At 43.2% G+C, this 20,141-nt stretch overlaps 1 protein-coding gene across 2 annotated transcripts in view; it reads left to right on the top strand.

Annotated features, from left to right (window-relative positions):
- The window catches only part of pcdh7b (protocadherin 7b), a 501,674-nt gene extending 495,198 nt beyond the window's left edge, over positions 1-6,476 (top strand). Inside the window, exon 3 of one of the 2 annotated variants that reach the window (XM_038791443.1) lies at positions 1,372-6,476. In XM_038791443.1, the coding sequence (XP_038647371.1) occupies positions 1,372-1,751 (380 nt within the window). In that variant the 3' untranslated portion in view covers positions 1,752-6,476. The remainder of the gene's footprint in view (positions 1-1,371) is intronic. The other variant, XM_038791444.1, reaches the window with a different exon arrangement.
- The last annotated feature ends 13,665 nt before the right edge of the window (positions 6,477-20,141 follow it).

The raw sequence follows: 20,141 nt of genomic DNA, 5'->3' as shown, positions 1-20,141 counted from the left end.
CAATTCACTGGTAAGGTAAGTGGAAGGTTATTGTAAAGGGAATGGAGTATAAAATAGGGAGGTCTTGCTACATCTGTACAGATCAGTACATTTCTGTACAGATCATATGGGCAGCACGGTAGCACAGTGGTTGGCACAGTTGCTTCACTGCTCCAGAGTCCCAGGTTTGCTTCCCGGCTTAGGCCACTCTCTGTGTGGAGTCTGCACGTTCTCCCCATGTCTGCGCGGGTTTACTCCGGGTGCTCCAGTTTCCTCCCACATTCCAAAGATGTGCAGGTTAGAGGGATTGGCCATGCTAAATTGCCCTTAGTATCCAAAAAGGTGGGGTGGTGTTACTGGGTTACAGGGAGAAGGTGGAGGGTGTGGGCTTGGGTAGGTTGCTCTTTCCAAGAGCCGGTGCAGACGCGATGGGCCGAATGGCCTCCTTGTGCACTGTAAATTCTATGATTCAATGGTGGGACTACATCTATAGTTTTGGTACTTTTACTTAAGGAACGTTATACTTATATTGCGAGCAGTTCAGAGACAGTTCACTGGATTGATCCCGGGATGAAGGGTCTTTAAGGAAAGGTTGAGCAGTTTGAGCCTATACTGATTGGAGTTTAAAAGAATGAGAGGTGACCTTATCGAAATATGTGAGATTATTGGGGTGGTTGACAGGGTAGGTGCTGAAAGGTTGTTTTCTCTCAGGTTGAAATCTGGTACTGGGGCATCCAAAATAAGGCATCCTCCATTTAATCTTTGGATTTCTCTAGCTCACATAGTTGTGGAGGCTGGGTCATTGAATGTATTGGGGATGGGAGTTGAAATGTTGAGTTCAGGCCACAATCTGATCAGACATGATCATATTGAATACTGGAGTTGCCTGGAGGGCCTAAATGGCCTACTCCTCTCTCCGATATCCTATGGTCAACAGTATTTTAAATTCAACTTATTTTAGGAAAGCCATGAGATCCTGTAACTAGCGTAAAAAGCAATGCACCTAATGACATATCTATCTATATATAATCATATTTATATATCTATCTGTATATCATCTATGTATCATACATGCCTATCTTTCTCTCTATCTATTTCTATCAATATTTTACTAATACATGTATGTAAAAAAAAATTGACACTTTACAACTTATGCACTCATAGCCAAGGAATTTACTAAGAGCTGCTCTCGCTTCACTAGATGTGCAGTGGAAATGATAAGGTTATTTCTATATCTCACGAGATGTTACTGCAGTGTAGTAAGAACTGCCAAATACCTTAAAACAATTTCCAGCCAGGCATCTACAGAAATTATGTACAAATCTCAACTTTGTGTGTGTCATGCACTAATAGTGTGCATTGCGCATTAATAGGCTTTTATTTTCTCCACAGATTCAAGGCCTTTACCCGATGTAGCTTTGACTGGAAAATGTACACGCGAATGTGATGAGTTTGGCCACTCCGACTCCTGCTGGATGCCAGTGCGCACCTCACCAGAGAGAAGGAAAAAGAACCCACCCAAGCTTTCCACATTCATGCCTGTTACAGATCGAGGCAGTCAGGAGAAACTAGCCAATGGTACCCCTCAGATTATAGGCGATCGCAATCGAAACCTTCTCAACAAGAGGCTGACTTCATCATACGAGAACTTCAACACTGCAAGTTATGGTAAAAACGAGGAAGGCAGTCCTGAAGATATACCCCTGACACAGACAGCAGATTTTAAGCCATCTTCTGTTTCTCAACTCACTAGAAGAGAGGTCTACCTGTGAAAATATATGAGCATGATATTTCAAAAACGCAACACATTAGGTATAAGAGAATTAAAACATTGTGCAGGATATCCCATAAAGGGGGCTACCAAAGAGATATGCTAATGTCTGCTGTTTCTGACTCAACACCTGGCATCTGACCAGTTCTGTAAATTGTAGAAATCATTCTGGCTACCGATTACATGCATGCTGTAAACCTGAACCTTCCTCACAGCCCATCCCCAACCACCTATTCCCTCCACCGCCCAACCCCCCCCCCCCCCCCCCCCCACACACACGCACACACATACATACACATACAACACACCAATAAACACACACACGGAATTTTATACATTAAAAAGTTGCAAGTGTACATAATGGGGGAAATATGTAATTTAAAGAGCACAGGAGTAGTACAGTATCAAGTCTCTTATGTAATGTAACTGTTTCATTGTTTTGAAGCATGATTTCAACTTCCAGGGTATGGATTGCAATGTGTTTTGTGACATTTTCACTTGGAAACTAATGCCCGATTTAGATGATGGGTCAGTGTAGAATATTCAGAAATGTATTACAATCAGAATACATTCAAATGGGGATGTTCCTGTTAACATTTACTGAACTGCTGCTGCTTCAGGTAGCCTGATGTATCTATTTAAATGACTTTAATTCTGGGATCTTACAAGCCTTTTGGAGACATTGATGAAACAAGTCTACCCGCGGTTGGAGAGACAGAATATACAATATTTTTCCAGTTTCAAGACTCTGATAAAATTCATAGACCTGGCCGGAAGCCATGATATCATTATGGACCAGGTTGAATTTTTTTATAAACCGCAATGGTCAGCCCACTGCATAATAATAATAATGAGAAATCATTGTGCTCATCTGCAACCCCATTACATTATTGGAGCTGGCAAGTTTAAGGACATAAAAATAATAATTACAGTCAAAGTTCCTGATCTGTGGGCAACGCAGAACAAACAGTTGACATATTAATCAGGAGCATCACTCTGTGAACTTAAACAAGACACAACTGTGATATAAAACTGCTTGTGTGAACATGTCAAAGGCCCAAACAAGACCCAGGAGAAAACTTGCTGTAGGATGTTGCTCTAGGGTTCTACAGTGAAAGCCAACACTATTCCAGTCCCAGGGAACATTGTCAATTGATTCACACAAGAGAATGCACTGCAATACTGGATTGTTGCTTCAAAACTGTGCTGTTGTGTAACAAAACAGGATGATTCAAGTTATTGTATGAATAGATGATTCTCTACTTTTGTGGTAAGCTGACCCAACATACCAGACTGGACATTCCTTATACTGTTACATTAGTCTGGGATGTTTGAAACCTGATAACTTGCTTGGAAAAAAACTGTAATGTTGGAAACTCCTCTGTTTTTCATACTTGATCATTAAAAAATGCTAGATGACATCAGTAGAATGCACGTTATAGCTTTAGCAAAGGTGTAGCATTATCTAGTTCATGACCACCCTAAAGCACTACTACAGCACATTGTTGTGGTTAGTATACTTTATTCAGCTCGCTGATATGTTTAGTGGTATTATTCGCATTAGAGTTTTACCAAACAGGAATGCAGCTTTGACTAGCAAAGAATCTAGACTGTTACTACACATAATGTGGATTTTCACTGAAGATTGTGCTCTTTGGGCTACAAGAGAATGAGCTGCAGGGTTTGCTTAATTGACTTAAAAAAATATACTTCAGGGCACTGGAAGTGTTGAAGAATCTTCACAGCAGTATTAGAGTGAAGTATCAAAGGATCAATTATTCTCTGAGATACACCAAACAAATATGGACACATTATGCTTAATCACAAAATATCATTATTTAAAGAGAGAAGATAATATAAAATAAAGTTCAAAGGTATGAACTTCAAAGTGGCATGCAAGGTGAAACTTGATGTTGCTTTGGTCAATTCTGGACAAAATACAGCTTTTGGTAGAATACAATGCTTTTCATAATATGCATAGAGTTATTTAAAGTTGTTGCAGCTTAAATATTGGTCAATTATTCAATAAATACTTGTTGCACCCTTTGTTTACCTGGTACCTGCTGTCTTTCACTGTTTTACTGCATCCTTTCCATGATGTTTAAGCCACTGGTTGGAATATTTCTTATTTGACACATGAATGATCTGATGTAATTCTGTGTATTCATGGTAAAAGCAGTGTTAAACAGTGGACAGCTGTGGTGTAAATATGATGCAAGGTCAGCTATTTGAACAGTCAATTATAATTCAAAATGTTTGTATTTGATTATTATTTGAATGTTCAAATTTCTGTTGCACTTCTATTCGATAGTGAGGTACAAAGCTGCTCCTAGTGGTGCTGCTGTGTAGATACAGAAAGTACTTGTTGTTAATGGATGTTCTCATAAATTGCAAATATATACATAAGTATTTTTATTGCACGTTACAAAAAAAAGCATTCACTAAATGCAAAGAAAGTTCTGTTAATGATAACTGTAGCATTTTGTTTTCTTAACTGCAAATATGAAGGTACAGTTAGATTGTGTCCCTTCTATCGTAGTTAGCTCCATATTCCCTGAAATGCAAGTCTCCTTGATTGATTGGATTCATTTAGTTATACAACGTAGCCTCTCATCACATATGACATGTATAATGAGCACCATTCACAAAGAATGGAAGCCACACCATAACAATGACTTTCACATGTGCATGACAGGAAATGCGAACATGTGCAAAGGATACATGATTTATTTTGATTTAAGCATTTGCACAAAGCAATAGCATCCAGAGTGAAGCGCCATTTTAAAAATGTTTTGGTGTTTTGCTGGGGAATGATGCTAGATTAAGTCTTTCTTTATGACATGGATTAAATGTTGGTAATTACCTGATGCCACATGTGGGAGTTCTCCAATAAACAGAGCGAATGCAGTATGTGAAACTGTGCCTTTTATACCGAGAGGTATAAATAACATTTGGTTTGATGAGGGGAGAGAAGGGATAATAATGTTGAAATTTTCTGCAAAGCAGATTTGTGTTATCATTGGGAGTGCATTGGCTTTTCATACATACAATAAATAAATGTAAAATTTAATATTTTCTATTATCAGATAGATGGCCATGTAAAACGTCAGTCCATACACAATGAAAAATTGGTGTGGTGATTTTTTTTTCTCCTGGTCTATACACTGTTACTTTAATGCTTAAATCAAAAGCAATTGTACATTCAGTTGGGTAATTGCCTTCTTCAAACCAGTGAAACTGTCAGTATCAACTTACAAAATTATGTTGACTTTGATTAAAATGTTGTATGTTTACACATGAAAAGAAACTCATTGCAAATGTGTTTTTATTTACATGCAAATGCACATACTACAGCAGCGCTTCTAATAATAATTTCTCAGCAATGGCTTCGTCTCATAATGATTTATATACCAAATCGAAGCAAGTCCATGTTTCAGTAAGTGCATCTGCAGTTGAAGCATCAATAGGTTCACAGTGAAGAAAATAAAATCGTTCCGGCCAATATGTTTTATATAGTCTGACATAATGTCTGAATTTCTGAATAGCAACATTTTTATTTTCCACACTGGGGAAAAGGCTGACTGAAAGAATACTCCAGGAAATGTAGTTTTCAGATAGCACCAAGGAACACAGATCAGATTATTATATCCACAAACATTATGATCGTTTCCCAGTAGAACGTTCATAAAGTAAAGGATGGCCACTATGATAATTTAAAAATTACAGCTGCAATGCTTAACCTGTCCTTAAGTATATGATTTATTTTTAAATTACCATTCTGACAAGGAAATGTAAACGGGATAGTTTGAAACAAAAAAAAATTAATTTTATTTAGCAAAAATTCATTTCTACAAATGATATTCTAATTAAAAATAAAACAGTCAAATCATGAAATATATTCACTGGACTCTGCTTTAAAAATATTGAATACTCTTCTAATTTAAAGCAATACATACCTTAGGCAATACTTGAAAATGACTATCATTTTACACGCCTTGGGTGTGCTTCCAGTCAGCATTGCATGAGATTAAAGCACTTCCATTCAATGCTTTTCCGATCTGCTTGTAATAGTAATCATGAACTATTGTGCTGTGACTTGGGTGTTGATAGCAAAGCAGAGAACAATTTATCATGGTTTACTTACTATGAGTCACAATGCACGTAGTGAACATGACAAAATATATTGAACGTTTGTCCATTTCTGTTTATAAAATAAGAAACATGATTTAATCACTATTGTACAGTTTACTATAAATAAAAGACTTGTTTTTTTTTCTGCTGACTGCAAATGAACTCAACATTTTGGAATTTTCTTGTAACATTTTCATATTTTTTTGCATTCTGAGGCAAATTGTTGTGAATGTTTCCTTCCTCCCACTCAGACACCTTTTGTATATATACCTTTGAATACTGGTCGTAGCATCTCTGTAATCTGACATTAATTAGAGAGAGTTAAGCTTTCCAAGCTTTATTTAAAAAGAGAATGATGTTATGCTAGAAATATTTTGTGAGTTCTTGACATTACCTTGCTCCTCCTCCATTTTCATGATATTTATATTGTTGATTTACAGAGTACATTTTGAAGGTTGTTCATGTAGTAGATAATTTGATGTCATGCTACAACCTGCACCTGAAGGGCAGGATCTGAAAGATTAAGCTAAGTTTTTTGCTGCAGTTAAATCTTGTCTCATTTCTCTGGTGCTTTGCAATAAAAAAGTGAATCTAATTTTGTGACTGCATTTTAGTTTGTACAACCTTTCTATTTTTTTCTCTACTTACTCAGATTTGTGGAAGGGACTGAACAAAACAGCCTATTTCGTTAAAAATAAATAATTACATGTCAAGCTGCAGAACATCTCCAATGACAATGTAGTTGTTCGATCAAGGTTAATTTAATTAATTCTCAAACATTGAAAAGGTGACATCTATGCAGCAATTCATCAATGAAACTATCATTTGAGGATGAGAAAACAATTTCCCAATTAAACTATCTTCTCAATACCTTAGTAGAAAAGTCAAAATTTAACCTGTATTTCCATTTGGCAATTAAACAGTAAAAAAATAAATAATAGCACCAACATTACTACAGATTAGTCCTTGCACTGCTTTGATCCCTATACCATTCAAAAGCTCACTACATGTAACTAGTTTCACAAAATTAAAGCCACATTTCCGTTTGTTTCTGCACAATTCTTACACTCATTGGAGGTAATATACATTTTGTGTGAGTAAAACAGTTAACAGCAAGTCAGCAGTCCCTTTTACAGATCTCTACCCCCCTTCCCCCGATTTTTATTTGTATTGAATTCATTGTAATTTAAAATTGGGAGAGATGTAAAATGGGACTGTTGCTTCGCTATCATCCATTTTATATTGTCATGCAAAATTAAAATTACCCCAATATCTACACTAGGACAATAATGGGGCTGGTTTAGCTCACTGGGCTAAATCGCTGGCTTTTAAAGCAGGCCAGCAGCACAGTTCGATTCCCGTACCAGCCTCCCGCGACAGGCGCGGGAATGTGGCGACTAGGGGCTTTTCACAGTAACTTCATTGAAGCCTACTCGTGACAATAAGCGATTTTTATTTTTTATTTTATTTATATTACAATGTGATTGGATGCCCTTGAACATCACAGAGTGCAAGTTGTTGGCACCCTACATCTTGTGTGCACTTTGCATGCCAGTGCAATACAGAGTTTGTGCATGAATTCCATGCAAGGTTTAACAACGGACGGGAGTTTCTCATGATGGCCCCTAAATCTGAGCAATGGCAACAGCATAAGCACTAAAATAAAAGGCTTGCTGCAGAAGAAGAGGTTCATTCCTTTAATTTGAGTTACTGTTATCAAAAAGGGGTGCGGTACGTTTCAGCGCTGCCGTTTCAGCGCTGCCGTTTCAGCACCGCCGTTTCAGCGCCGCCGTTTCAGCGCCAGGACTTTTCAGCGCCAGGACATTTCAGCGCCAGAAAAAAAAAATTCTCCAATGTTGTCATATAGTTATGACAGAATTTTTTTGGCACTAAGCAATTTACAAATCTGTAAGTTCATAAAATAAAATGAAATAAAAGTCAAGTGTTAACAAAATGTTTTTATTGTAAAAGATCCACTTATAAAGATCCAAAAACAGTACATTAAAACAATTTACAAATCTGTAAGTTCATAAAATCAATCATTAAAAAGAAAGTTCATTGGACATTCATTGGAAAAAACGCATTTAGTTTGTTAAATTGTGCCCTATTGAACGAAGATAGTCAATTTCATTCCTGCTGCCATATTCGGAAACAATTTTCAATATCCTCTCATCAGCTTTTCTATATTTAAGTAATTTTAATTGAGGTTCATTGCCAGCTAAAAGTTTCTCCAAGTGCTCGTCTCTTCCCTTTTGAACATGCTTAAGGACATCAATGACCTTCCAGTTAGTTGGGTGTGACATTAACAGTTCACTTTTCAATCTCCTGTTGGCCGCCTCAGCATAGTTATTTGTTCTGTCATCCCCATCTAATGTTCTTTGATACATATTCCACATCTCGGTAGGAAATAAAGGACTTTGTCTGCCTGCTCCTCGGCGATTAGGACGGCCGATATAATTGTCTTTGAAATAGTTTAAAACCGGAATTAACCCCTCCGGCAAATTACCTGCTAAAGAATCCACGTGACTGTCAAGGTCGTCAACTGGCACAAAACATAGGGCAGTTATCATTTTCGAATGTAATGCAAAATCGGGATTGCTCTTATATAAACGCATGAGACCAAAACCACTTATCTGCCTAAGTATATTTTGAGACAGATGAAAAAGGCAGCCTCTTACTTCTATATTGGGGAAGGAGTCTTTCATGGCGGTAAAAGCAGCGCGTTCAAAATCACAATTGATAATGGCAGGTCCTGCGTTTGTAATCATCTCTTTTACCGTCGCAAACAACATCATATAGGTCGCATACTGTTTGTTTTGTAAAAGCGCGTACAATACAGGGTGAACTCCGTTATTTTTCCTAACCATGATGATATAAACTTGATAAAATAGGTGTGGTGCTACCGCAAATGTTCCGTCAGCAGACCAAGTCGTGGAAGTTGCCATGTGTTCTAACCAACTCTCTCTCCCAAATATAATAATCCGTTCGTTGTTCGTACCACTATCCTTTAAACAGAAATTTTCCTCGGTTTCTAGGGTGGGTTTATACATCATGTATTCATGAGGTAACTGAAGCTCTTGAATCGATCTTGGATTATCGGGGACCTGATTAACTTCGTCTCGTTTTCTACGAATAATTTTTCGCATTGCCTGCCTGTTTGGTAACTGTGCCATACCTGCCACGGACATTTTTTCAATGCACTTGTTGATAATCGTACTTGGAGGCTCACAAGTCTTTTCAGCCCGGTCTCTCGCATCAGTTATGACCTTTTCCACTTCGATAGCAACTGCAGATGGGGGATGAGTATGTTCGTTGATCTTTTCGATCACCTCTCTTTCTAACGTGTGAATGCGGGCCTTGCACCTACCATCCTCATGGCATCGCCAAAACTTAACTTGCTTTTGTTTCTTGCTTTCTTTGTCGAAACGATATATAAAACCTTCATGACAGAACTTCTCTCTGCCTCGCTTGCTTTTCACTGATTCAGCCATGGGTTTAAAGATATGGAACTTACCAAATTTACCAAAAGAAATTTACCAAATAACTAAGTAAGTATAAAAACTTGTTAACAAAACTCTAACATTATCTAAACAGTAATCATAATAAAACTCCAACAAAATCTAAAGACAGTTAGAACGATGAAAGGACCAAATAACTAAGTGTAAAAGCTGGTATACCTGTGTTATACCTGTGACCATACTCAAGAATGATTTCTGAATGAATGAGCGCTGAAACATCCTGGCGCTGAAATATTTGGCGCTGAAACGTCCTGGCGCTGAAACGGCGGCGCTGAAACGTCGGCGCTGAACTGTCCCATTCCCATCAAAAAGTATATATGCAATATTTTAATCTTATTGGACAAGGAATACTTTCTGTGTAATCTGCTGTTAACTTACCAGTGACTACATCTGAAGCTATTGGCAATTTCTTTCTTATGCAGTTACATTCCTATAGACATTCCTCTCCATTGGAAGGATCAGAGGAGGCATGTTGCATTTTAGACATTGGGCTGGATTTTTGACTCACCCCACAGCATATTTTGTGGAGGTGGCCCGCCATTGGCCATGGCGGTATCTTCCAGTCCTGTCGCTGTCAACAGGTTTTCCCATTGTTCCCACCCTCCTGGCTATTGGTGGGGCTGGAAGATAACGCCGGCGGGAACAACCAGAGAATTTTGACCACTATACTCAAATACATCTTTGCGACATAATTCTTCTACATAGCTGAGCTCTCCCTGGATGTCTGAGTACATTTGCCTGCACAGACTAACATTTTGCAATTTGATCATCATTGAATTGTGAACACTCCAGCAGTTAAGTTGCAAGCCAATTTAAACACAGGATTGACCCAGTTGGTAGTTTTGAAGGTTATATTTGTGTTGAACTTATTTTTTAAAAGCACATGCAAACCGCGTGGTTGTGTGTTCAAATTCCAACCACAGAAGCTGTGGTTACCAAAGCTGTGACCAAAACTGTTACCAAAAATATGTCCAAGGTTGCTGTAAAAATCAAACTAGTTCATTACCTTCCTTCAGAGAATCATAGAATCACCACAGTGCAGAAGGAGACCATTCAGCCCATCAGAAGAGAGCCTACCCCTAACTCTACTTCCATGCTATTCTTAATGCATTGAGTGAAGTGGCCTTGTAAAAGCTGCAGAATAAATCATTATCAGTGAGTTAAGAAGGCCGACTGAGTTAAAGTATTTTTTTTTAAATACACATACTGGCAAGTATGGAGATTTATCACATTTTCCAATTTTAAGTGCAAACTTTCATAAAACAGGTCACTGATGGATTGTTTTTCTGGCCAAGTAATTTGATCAATTTCCCTTGACAAAGCAGTCAGCTTTGCTGCGTGCCAGGCTTCCTACAAGTGTGATGCATAATTCAATACGCTCATCAATTGATTGCATTCTCATCCAATGCTTAAATCCCTCCATGATTTTACCCTCCTAGCTATTTAGGATCTACAACCAGCCCCCAAAACACTCAGTTCAACTAATTCCAGCCTTATCAGCATTCCCCTCACCCTTTGCTCAACCTTGGTAGGTATGTTTTCAGAAACCTAGGTCCCACCCTTTGTAATTCCTTCCCTGAAACTCTCCGGGCATGATTTAATGGCCGCATCGCGCCCAACTTTATGTCAGAACAAGGCCGTTAAATTTCATAAGAGGCCTCGCTCGAAGTTTGCAATGCTCGAAACGCCACTCAAGATTTAATGGAGTGCTGTTAAATAGCGGCGTGGTTCTCAGTGCTGCAGGGGCCGAGAAGCACCGTGCTAAACATGCCCAAAACCAAACATAGATTTCTTCTGCTTAAATCGCGCCCTCCAGCTCCCTCTTTTAAGACAAATTTTTAAATCTACCTCAATCATTAAGCTTTTGGTCACTTTCATTAAAAAATTTTTTTTTAGAGTATCCAATTATTTTTTTCTGATTAAGCAGCAATTTAGCATGGCCAATCCACCTACCCTGCACATCTTTTTGGGTTGTGGGGGCAATACCCACACAAACACGGGGAGAATGTGCAAAATTCACACGGACGGTGACCTGGGGCCAGAGTCGAACCCGGGTCCTCAGCGCGGCAAGGCAGCAGTGCTAACCACTGCACCACCGTGCTACCCTTGGTCACCTTTCACAAACTCTCCATCTCATTACTCCTTCGTGAATTATTTTTGATGCTGAACATGTTGGAAGCGATCTATCGGCCTGGTCAATACCGGTAAAGCTCGCGAGAGGCCTTTCACAAGATTTACTGCCCTCGTCACGCCTCACAAGATCTAACCTCACCTAAATGGACGGGATCTGGATTAGCATATTCAAGTCTGCAGTTAGGTTCTCTTGAAAATGCTAATGATGACCTAATAACCTTGCCTTGGAGATCCTGGATGGGCGCCATTTATCGCTGGTGTCCACAAACGTGGACCAGGCGACCGGCACTTGGAGAGGGTCTCCCGGGTGATCAGGGGCCGCTGGGTGGTCAAGCTCTGGGCAGGATGGTATCCTGGCACCCCCGTGCCACTCAAACCCCCTGGCAGTGCCACCTTGGCAGCATCAATTGGGAAGTGCCATGCTGGCACTGCCAGAGTGTCCAGGTGGAACTACCAGGCTGACAGGGCCAAGGTGCCCGGGTGGCATATTCCCATGAGGAGAGATCGGGCCCGGGGGTTCCCTGCCCTTATGAGGTATGGTGTAGGGGGTTTGAGGACGCCCAATCTGTACACTGGGATGTTGGGGGAGATCAGAAGGCCACGGTAGGGGGCCTAGAGATTGGGGCGCCATTTTTAAATGTACTGGTAAGCGGGCTTGTTAGTGCAGGAAATGGGACTAAGTCCGACCTCGGCAGGGTGTTCCTCGCCGAGGCCCAGAAATAAATCAGAGTCCCGTTTAATAGCGGTGTCGTTCTCGCGCTGCCAGAGCTGGGAAGCACCGAGCTAAACGTGCCCAACACGGGATTCTGTTTCATTTCTGCTACATCATGCCCGTTATCTGAATACAAAAATAAAAGCAAAATACTGCAGATGTTGGAAATCTGAAGTGAAAACAAAGGCCAGAATTTCCTGGCTGTTCCCAACAGCAGGATCTTCCAGGTGCAAAAAATGGGAAGCCCCGTTGACAGCAGCGGAACTCGAAGATCCTGCCGCTGGCGAATGACACGCAGGTGAGAGGTGTGGAAAATCCCTCCTAAAATGCTGGAACTGTACAGCAGCTGTGGTGGCATCTATGGAGAGAGAATCTCTATTCATTGAACTTATGAATTCAGCAGCTCATGCAGTTTAGTTGACACCCTGGCCAGGATTCTCCGACCCTGCGCTGGGTCGGAGAATCCCCGGGGGGAGGAGCGAATCTCGCCCAGACGCCGGCTGCCCTATTCTACGGCGCCATTTTTTGGGGGCCGGCGGGATTCCTGCCACCCCGGTCGGGGGCCGTTGAAAGCGCCACCCCCCGGCGATTCTCCGGGTCCCGATTGGCCAGAATTCGCCATAAAGTTTTGGCCAGTCCCGCTGGCGTGAATTACTCACCTCATGCACTGGAGGACCTGCCAGGCAAGTGTGCAGGGGCGGTCCTGGGTGGGGCGGGGGAATCCGCCCCCGGGGGGGGGGGGGCACGGTGGCCTTGCCCGCGATCGGGGCCTACCGATCTGCGGGTGGGCTGGTTCCATGGGGGGCCTTCTTTCCTCTGCGCAAGGCCCCTGTAGGGCTCCGCCATATTGCCCGGGGATCGACACGGAGAAGGGAACCCCGCGCGTAAATACACCGGCTTGTCAGCGCATGCGCGAGATCACGCCGGCCGTTCCGCGCATGTGCGACCTTGCGCCGGCCCTTCAGCACCAGCTGGAACGAAGTCAACCAGTCCGGCATCAACCTAGCCCCCGAGAAATTGGAGAATTCCTCTTTTTCGGGGGCTGTTGATGCCGGAGTGGTTGGCGCCGGTTTTCTCGCCGGCGTAGGGACAGAGCCGCATTTTCAGAGAATCCCACCCCCTGTAGCCCAGATAGATAGAGTTACCATTGTGCCCTCTCCAAGCCCAGTTCTTAAAAAATGTCTTTTTTTGTTTCCACCAAAACTAATTTTCAATGGAATGACTCCTAACCTCCTACTCCTTGTATACTTTGAATACCTAGATGATGCGTTTGCTATACTTGAATCTACAGCTGCATGCAAACAGCTCCTTACATACCTTTATGGGTTTCATACTCTGCTCAGATTCACCTTTGATATGGAGCAGTCAAACAAGCTCCCTTTCCTCGATGTGCTAGCTGAGAAATCTGTCAATGGGTTCTCTACCACAGTCTAATGCAAGCCTACATCCACTGGTCAATATGCACATTGGAACTCCTACAGATCCACATTCTATAAGATCGGTCTTATCAGCAATCTTGTAAACAGGGTCCAAGCCATTTGCTCACCATGCAAACCTGATGTGCATCAAAGCCATCTTACAGGACAATAACTGCCCTGATCAGATTACTGTGCACGTATATCATGCTAACTCATGAACAGGCCTAAGGCCATCGCTTTTAGCCTTGAAAAGTGCCCAGCCCATCTCAGATTACTCTGGTTTCATGGATGCGGTCAGATGTAGCAGATGATGCAATTGTTATGAGATCTCAGTTCACTGGTAGATGTCTAATAAAGTTGGCTTCTGAGCTGGTTAACGCATTTGTACCAAAAGGGAAAGAGGGAGAGAGCCCAACTTTCAATCAGTTTCCACTGCTGAAAACATTCACCCATTGTGTATTTACAAAGAGTTTTGGATGGGTCTTTTTGTGGCAGCCATTGTTTCACTATTCAGCACTTCGCATTGTATGTCTCCTCCTCAGACTGCAGTGGCTTTTAATAGGTCTCTAAATTATAGGAAATGCCTCTCTCTTCGCACTCCCCTGAGGGCGATTGTTTATTTTTCACCTTCGCCTTGGAAGGTGACCTTGCATTTTTAAGTAGTTTATCATGTCTCATTTCAAATTGCAGAATTTTCAGCCAGTTGAAAATTGAAAAATCATATTTTCAAAAATAAAGGGGCATAGCCTCATGAAAATGGCTATTCTTAATCAAGCAAGCTGAGCACACATTTGGCAGCAGCAAGGAATCCCACCACTGTTATTTAAAGAGATCAATGTCTGCTTGCAGGTTAGTTAATGGCTTATTTCTTCTGGCCTACCCTTCAATTCTACAATGATTTCTTTAGTTGTGCTTCCTTTAGTTGTTTCAAGTCGCCAATGTCTGCACAGTGTTGTGGTTGGTGCTGATCAATGTCACTTTATGAGTTCAGGACCTTTGCAAGAGCAATTGGCAGAATAGCCATTCCCCTTTGAATATAAGATGCCTGGGAGAATGAAAAGATGCTGATTAGAGCGGAATAAGCTGCTGGAAGAGGGTTGAAGAGGAGGAGAAGAATGTCTCTCAGCGGGAGGCCATACATGTTCGTGGTGCTCAGGGAGCAATTCTACAACCTGAACCTCAATGAGGAATAGTGTGTTAGATGGCAGGTGAGGTCCTCATTGAAATATTACACCTGCTGGAGCCACAGCTGCAACCTCAGAGCACAACAAGGACTACATGACCTGTGACTGTGAATGTAGTTGCATCAATGCATCTTATGCATCTGGTTCCTTACAGATTGAAGCTGGAGGTTTTTGCAGCATCTTGCAGTTTGCCACCCGGTCCATAAGACCATAAGACACAGGAGCAGAATTAGGCCACTCGGCCCATCGAGTCTGCTCCACCATTCAATCATGGCTGATATTTTTGCATCCCTAATCTCCTGCCTTCTCCCCATAACCCCTGATCCTCTTATTAATCAAGAACCTATCTAATTCTGTCTTAAAGACACTCAATGATTTGGCCTTCACAGCTTTCTACGGTAAAGAGTTCCACAGATTCACCACCTTCTAGCTGAAGAAATTCCTCCTCATTTCAGTTTTAAAGGATTGTCCCTTGAGTCTGAGATTGTGTCCTCTGATTCTAGTTTTCCCTATAAGTGGAGCATCCTCTCCACGTTCACACTATCCAGGCCTCGCAGTATCCTGTAAGTTTCAATAAGATCCCCCTTCATCCTTCTAAACTCCAATGAGTACAGACCCAGAGTCGTCAACCGTTACTCATATGACAAGTTCTTCATTCCAGGGATCATTCTTGTGAACCTCCTCTGGACCCTTTCCAAGGCCTGCACATCCTTCCTTAGATGCGGGGCCCAAAACTGCTCAGAATACTCCAAATGGGGTCTGACCAGAGCCTTATACAGCCTCAGAAGTACATCCCTGGTCCTGTATTCTAGCCCTCTTGACATGAATACTAACATTCCATTTGCCTTCTTAACAGCGACTGAACTTGCACATTAACCTTAAGAGAATCATGAACAAGGACTCCCAAGCCCCTTTGTGCTTCTGATTTCCAAAGCATTTCTCTATTTAGAAAATAGTCTATGCCTAAATTCCTCATTCCAAAGTGCATAACCTCACACTTTTTCACATTGTATTTTATTTGCCACTTCATTAAGCTCTCCTAGCTTATCCAAATCCTTCTGCAGCCCCCTTGCTTCCTCAATACTACCTGTCCCTCTGCAGATCTTTATATCATCTGCAAACTTAGCAACAGTGCCTTCAGTTCCTTCTTCCAGATCAGGTATAAGGCAGGTCACTGAGACTCTATACTCAAAGAGAGCTGACTGCATTTCATCCTCTCTTACGAGAGAAATCGATTGCAGGCCTCTACATGGTGCAGGATGCCATTGACTGCAGGTATATCACTTTCTGGGCCCCACATGCCAACTCTGCCCACACTGGAACTGAAAGGACTCCCTCAACATCCAGCTGCATTGTGAACATAGACAGGGAACCATGCAGGCCAATACCCAATATCCTCGCAGCAGTCATGATATCTTATTCTGTTGTAGTCTGCTGTGCCACCTGCATTTAAACCACCACAACAAACTAAAAGGTGCTTAGTGAGCAGTGAAGGCTATGCAGTGACAACATGGTGAATGACTTTGGAGTTCAACCTGTACACTGCGTTCAGCATACAAACATTGAGAGCTCATGAAATGTGGGAGAGCAGACCACTGGTGTGCAGATGTTCCTGTTTCCTCGATCTCTTTCAGAGTCCCTTGCAATATTTGACAGAATGGATATCAAGATTTGTTATGGTCTTTTAAATGCTGCACAACCTTACCATCATGAGGACACTGACTTTGCGTCAGCTGTATGGTCAGAAGTAGGAGCAAAAGGAGGAGGAAGTTGAAGAGAGTGGCAAACTAGAGAGTCCCTTTCTGGTCCCGGTCTCCATAAAGAACTCACCTGAGTGATATCCGTCAATGAAACCCCGATTTCCCATTCAGCAACAGTCCCTCACCCTACCCTTCCTCTGTGAAAGACTATCACTGAATGGAAAAATTAAGGGCAACACAAAAGAAACATTTCAAACCAAATGTATAGATGGAATCAATCCATATTGCCTGCAAGCATAAATTAATGACTCATATGTTAAGTTGTGCCTGTTGTCCATGTGTCGTTTGTCCTAGTGCCCCTCTATGCTACTATTCCAATGGCTGTACATGGCTGGTGGAAGACTGCTGCCAGTGAGGGGAGGAGACTGCAGGTGACCAGAGGACAATGTTAAGCAACTCTGGACCTGGAAGGCGGTGCTTTGGACCGCACCATCTCAGCGTGGCCAGCAGCAGTCTGGACTGGATGGCTGCTACATAGCAGCAAGGGAACTGGAAGAGTAGCAGGAGTGAGACAATTAATATTGTCATCCTGAGAGATGGCGACAGGTTCGTGCTTGCTGGAGTCACTGCCACTCCCCTGGGGTGACAACTTTAACAATTGTAGTAATCTGCTCGACGACTGCTGTGACAACTTGCAAGTCACCTTTGCACACTGTTATCCTCAGCCATGATGTTAGCAGTCTGAGTCTGCATGGCAACAAGCTGTCCTTGCATGACAGCAGTCTGTGATTCCACAGGTGTAATCAGGCTTCTGGTGGAAGCTACTTAATTGTTCTTGAATAGATTGCATGATTTCTGGCAGAAGTTGTAATCCACCAAACATTTTGTTATATATATCGATCAGTGCTCTTCTGCAAGTGCTCGAATCCTCTGCAGCAGGGTGCAAACTCATCTTTTTCAAAGCTGACATGTGTACTGTCCTGGTCCTCTGCTCTAGCTGCAGACGACTCATACTCAATGCCCAGTGTATATCCCATGTCAGTATCTGAGCTGGTGCCTGTGAGTATGAAATTGAGTGACAGTAACTGAAAGGAGAAAGGTATAAGTGTAATAGGAGTGGAGAGGGGAAGCGATCTGCAGCTTGTAAATCGGTAGGGATTCTGGAATGTCAGGGGGCCGGGATGTGAGAAGAGATTAGAAACAAGGATACTGTCAGCTTTGGTGGTTTCAGCCTTCTGGGAGCCACGTCCTCAGTCATGCCCGCCCCCAGTAATGGCCAGCACTAACTTCTCAATGGCTTTAAGACCAGCAAACATTTCTGTGTCTCTCTGGTTATCACCTTGTCCTGCAAGAGATAGGGAAACAGGTGAGTGAGTGTCATGCATACTATTTGGGGTAGTTGGGTGTGCAGTCTATAAGATATGGTTTTGAGGCTTGCAATGTTGTTAAGTGTGTGACAGTGGAGCATATGAATTCCAGGTAGTATTTCTGATAGGTAGAGATTATTGGGAAGGTGAGTGATGAGGGTAAGAGGCTAGTGGTGCGCATGGCCAGATACAGCAGCCAAAAAATCTCCAGTTGTTGCCGTTCAATTTTTCCGCCAGCAGCATACGCCCGCCAGAGGGTTTTGTGGCGGCGTGGGGTGGTTACAATGGGAAATCCCATTGACAAGCGGTGGGAAGATAAATCCCGCTGGCAGCGAAATGCACGCTGCTAAGAAACATGTGGCTGCGTAATCAGAAAATCCTGGCCCCGGAGTGTGCCCCCAAGGTGGTCTGGCCCGCGATCGGGGCCCACCAATCGGCGGGCAGGCCTGTGCCGTGGGGGCACTCTTTTCCTTCTGTCTTCGCCATAGTCTTCACCATGGCGGAGGCGGAAGTGACCCCCTCCTCTGCGCATGCGCGGGGATGACGTCAGCAGCTACTGACGCTCCGGCGCATGCGCAGACTTCCGCCGGCCGGCGAAGTCCCTTCGGCCCCGGCTGGCATGGTGCCAAAGGCCTTCCATGCCAGCCGGCGGAGCGCCAACCACTCCTGCACGGGCCTAGCCCCTCAATGTTAGGGCTTGGCCCCTAAGGGTGCGGAGACTTCACCTTTGGGGCGGCCCGATGCCAGAGTGGTTCACGCTACTCCATCACGCCGGGACCCCCCGCCCCGCCGGGTAGGGGAGAATTCCGGCCCACACCAGCCGCGGCCGAAGGGACTTCGCCGGCTGGCGGAAGTCCGCACATGCGCCGGAGCATCAGCGGCTGCTGACATCATCCCCGCGCATGCGCATGGGAGGGGGTCACTTCTGCCTCGGCCATCGTGAAGACTATGGCGAAGGCAGAAGGAAAAGAGTGCCCCCCCATGGCACAGGCCCGCCTGCCGATCGGTGGTCCCCGATCGCGGGCCAGTCCACCGTGGGGGCACTCCCCGAGGCCAGATTGCCCCCCCCCCCCAGGACCCGGAGCCCACCCGTGACGCCTGCTCCTGCCGGTATGGTAGGTGTCCTCCGGTTCTAGACTCACCTACTAGTGGAAACATCATCTCCACATCCACTCTATCCAGGCCTCTCAGTGTTCTGTAAGTTTCAATGAGATCCCTCCTCATCCTTCTAAACTCTATCAAGTACAGACCCAGAGTCCTCAACTGCTCCACAAAAGACAAGTCCTTCATTCCAGGGATCATTCTTGTGAATATTCTCTAGACCTCTCGAAGGCCAGAACATCATTCCTTAGACGGGGTTCTAAACTGCTCACAATATTCCAAACGGGGTCTGACCAAAGTCTGATACAGCCTCAACGGTACGTCTCTGCTCTTGTATTCTAGCCCTCTCAACATGAATGCTAACATTGCATTTGCCTTCCTAACTGCCAACTGAGCCTGCATGTTAACCTTAAGAGAATGCTGAATCCTGAACCAGGACTCCCAAGTCGCTTTGTACTTCTGAATTCCAAATCCTTTTGCTATTTAGAAAATAGTCTATGCCCCTATTCTTCCAACCTCTCCCACACTCTCCCAGTCTATCCTGGTCCTTCTGTAGCCTCTCTGCTTCCTCAACACAACTTGTCCCTTGACACATCTTTGTATCATCTTCAAACTTAGCAACAATGCCCACAGTTTCTTCTTCCAGACCTTCAACATATATCCTGAATAGTTGTGGTCCCAACACTGACCCCTGCAGAATACCACTAGTCACTGGCTGCCATCCTGAAATGGACCCATTTATCCCCACCCTCTGTCTTTTGCCAGTCAGCCAATCCTCTATCCATGCCTGTATCTTGCCCCTAACACCACGAGTTCCTATCTTATTCACCAGCCTCCTGCATTGCAACTTGTCAAAGGCCTTCTGGACATCCAAATAGATCATGTTCACTGGTTCTCCTTTGTCTAACTTCCTCATTACCTCCTCAACGAATTCTAACAGATTTGTCAGGCATGACATCCCCTTGATGAATCAAGCTGACTCAGTCCTATTTTACCATGCACTTCCATGTACTCCACAATCTCATCCTTAGTAATAGACTCTAAAATCTTACCAACAACCAAAGTCAGGTGAACTGGCTTATAATTTCCTGTCACCTGTCTCCCTCCCTTCTTAAACAGGGGTGTGA

The sequence above is a fragment of the Scyliorhinus canicula genome, chromosome 3 (genome assembly GCF_902713615.1).
Source record: "Scyliorhinus canicula chromosome 3, sScyCan1.1, whole genome shotgun sequence".
NCBI lineage: Eukaryota > Metazoa > Chordata > Chondrichthyes > Carcharhiniformes > Scyliorhinidae > Scyliorhinus > Scyliorhinus canicula.
This window is presented reverse-complemented; position numbering and strand designations above follow the sequence as displayed.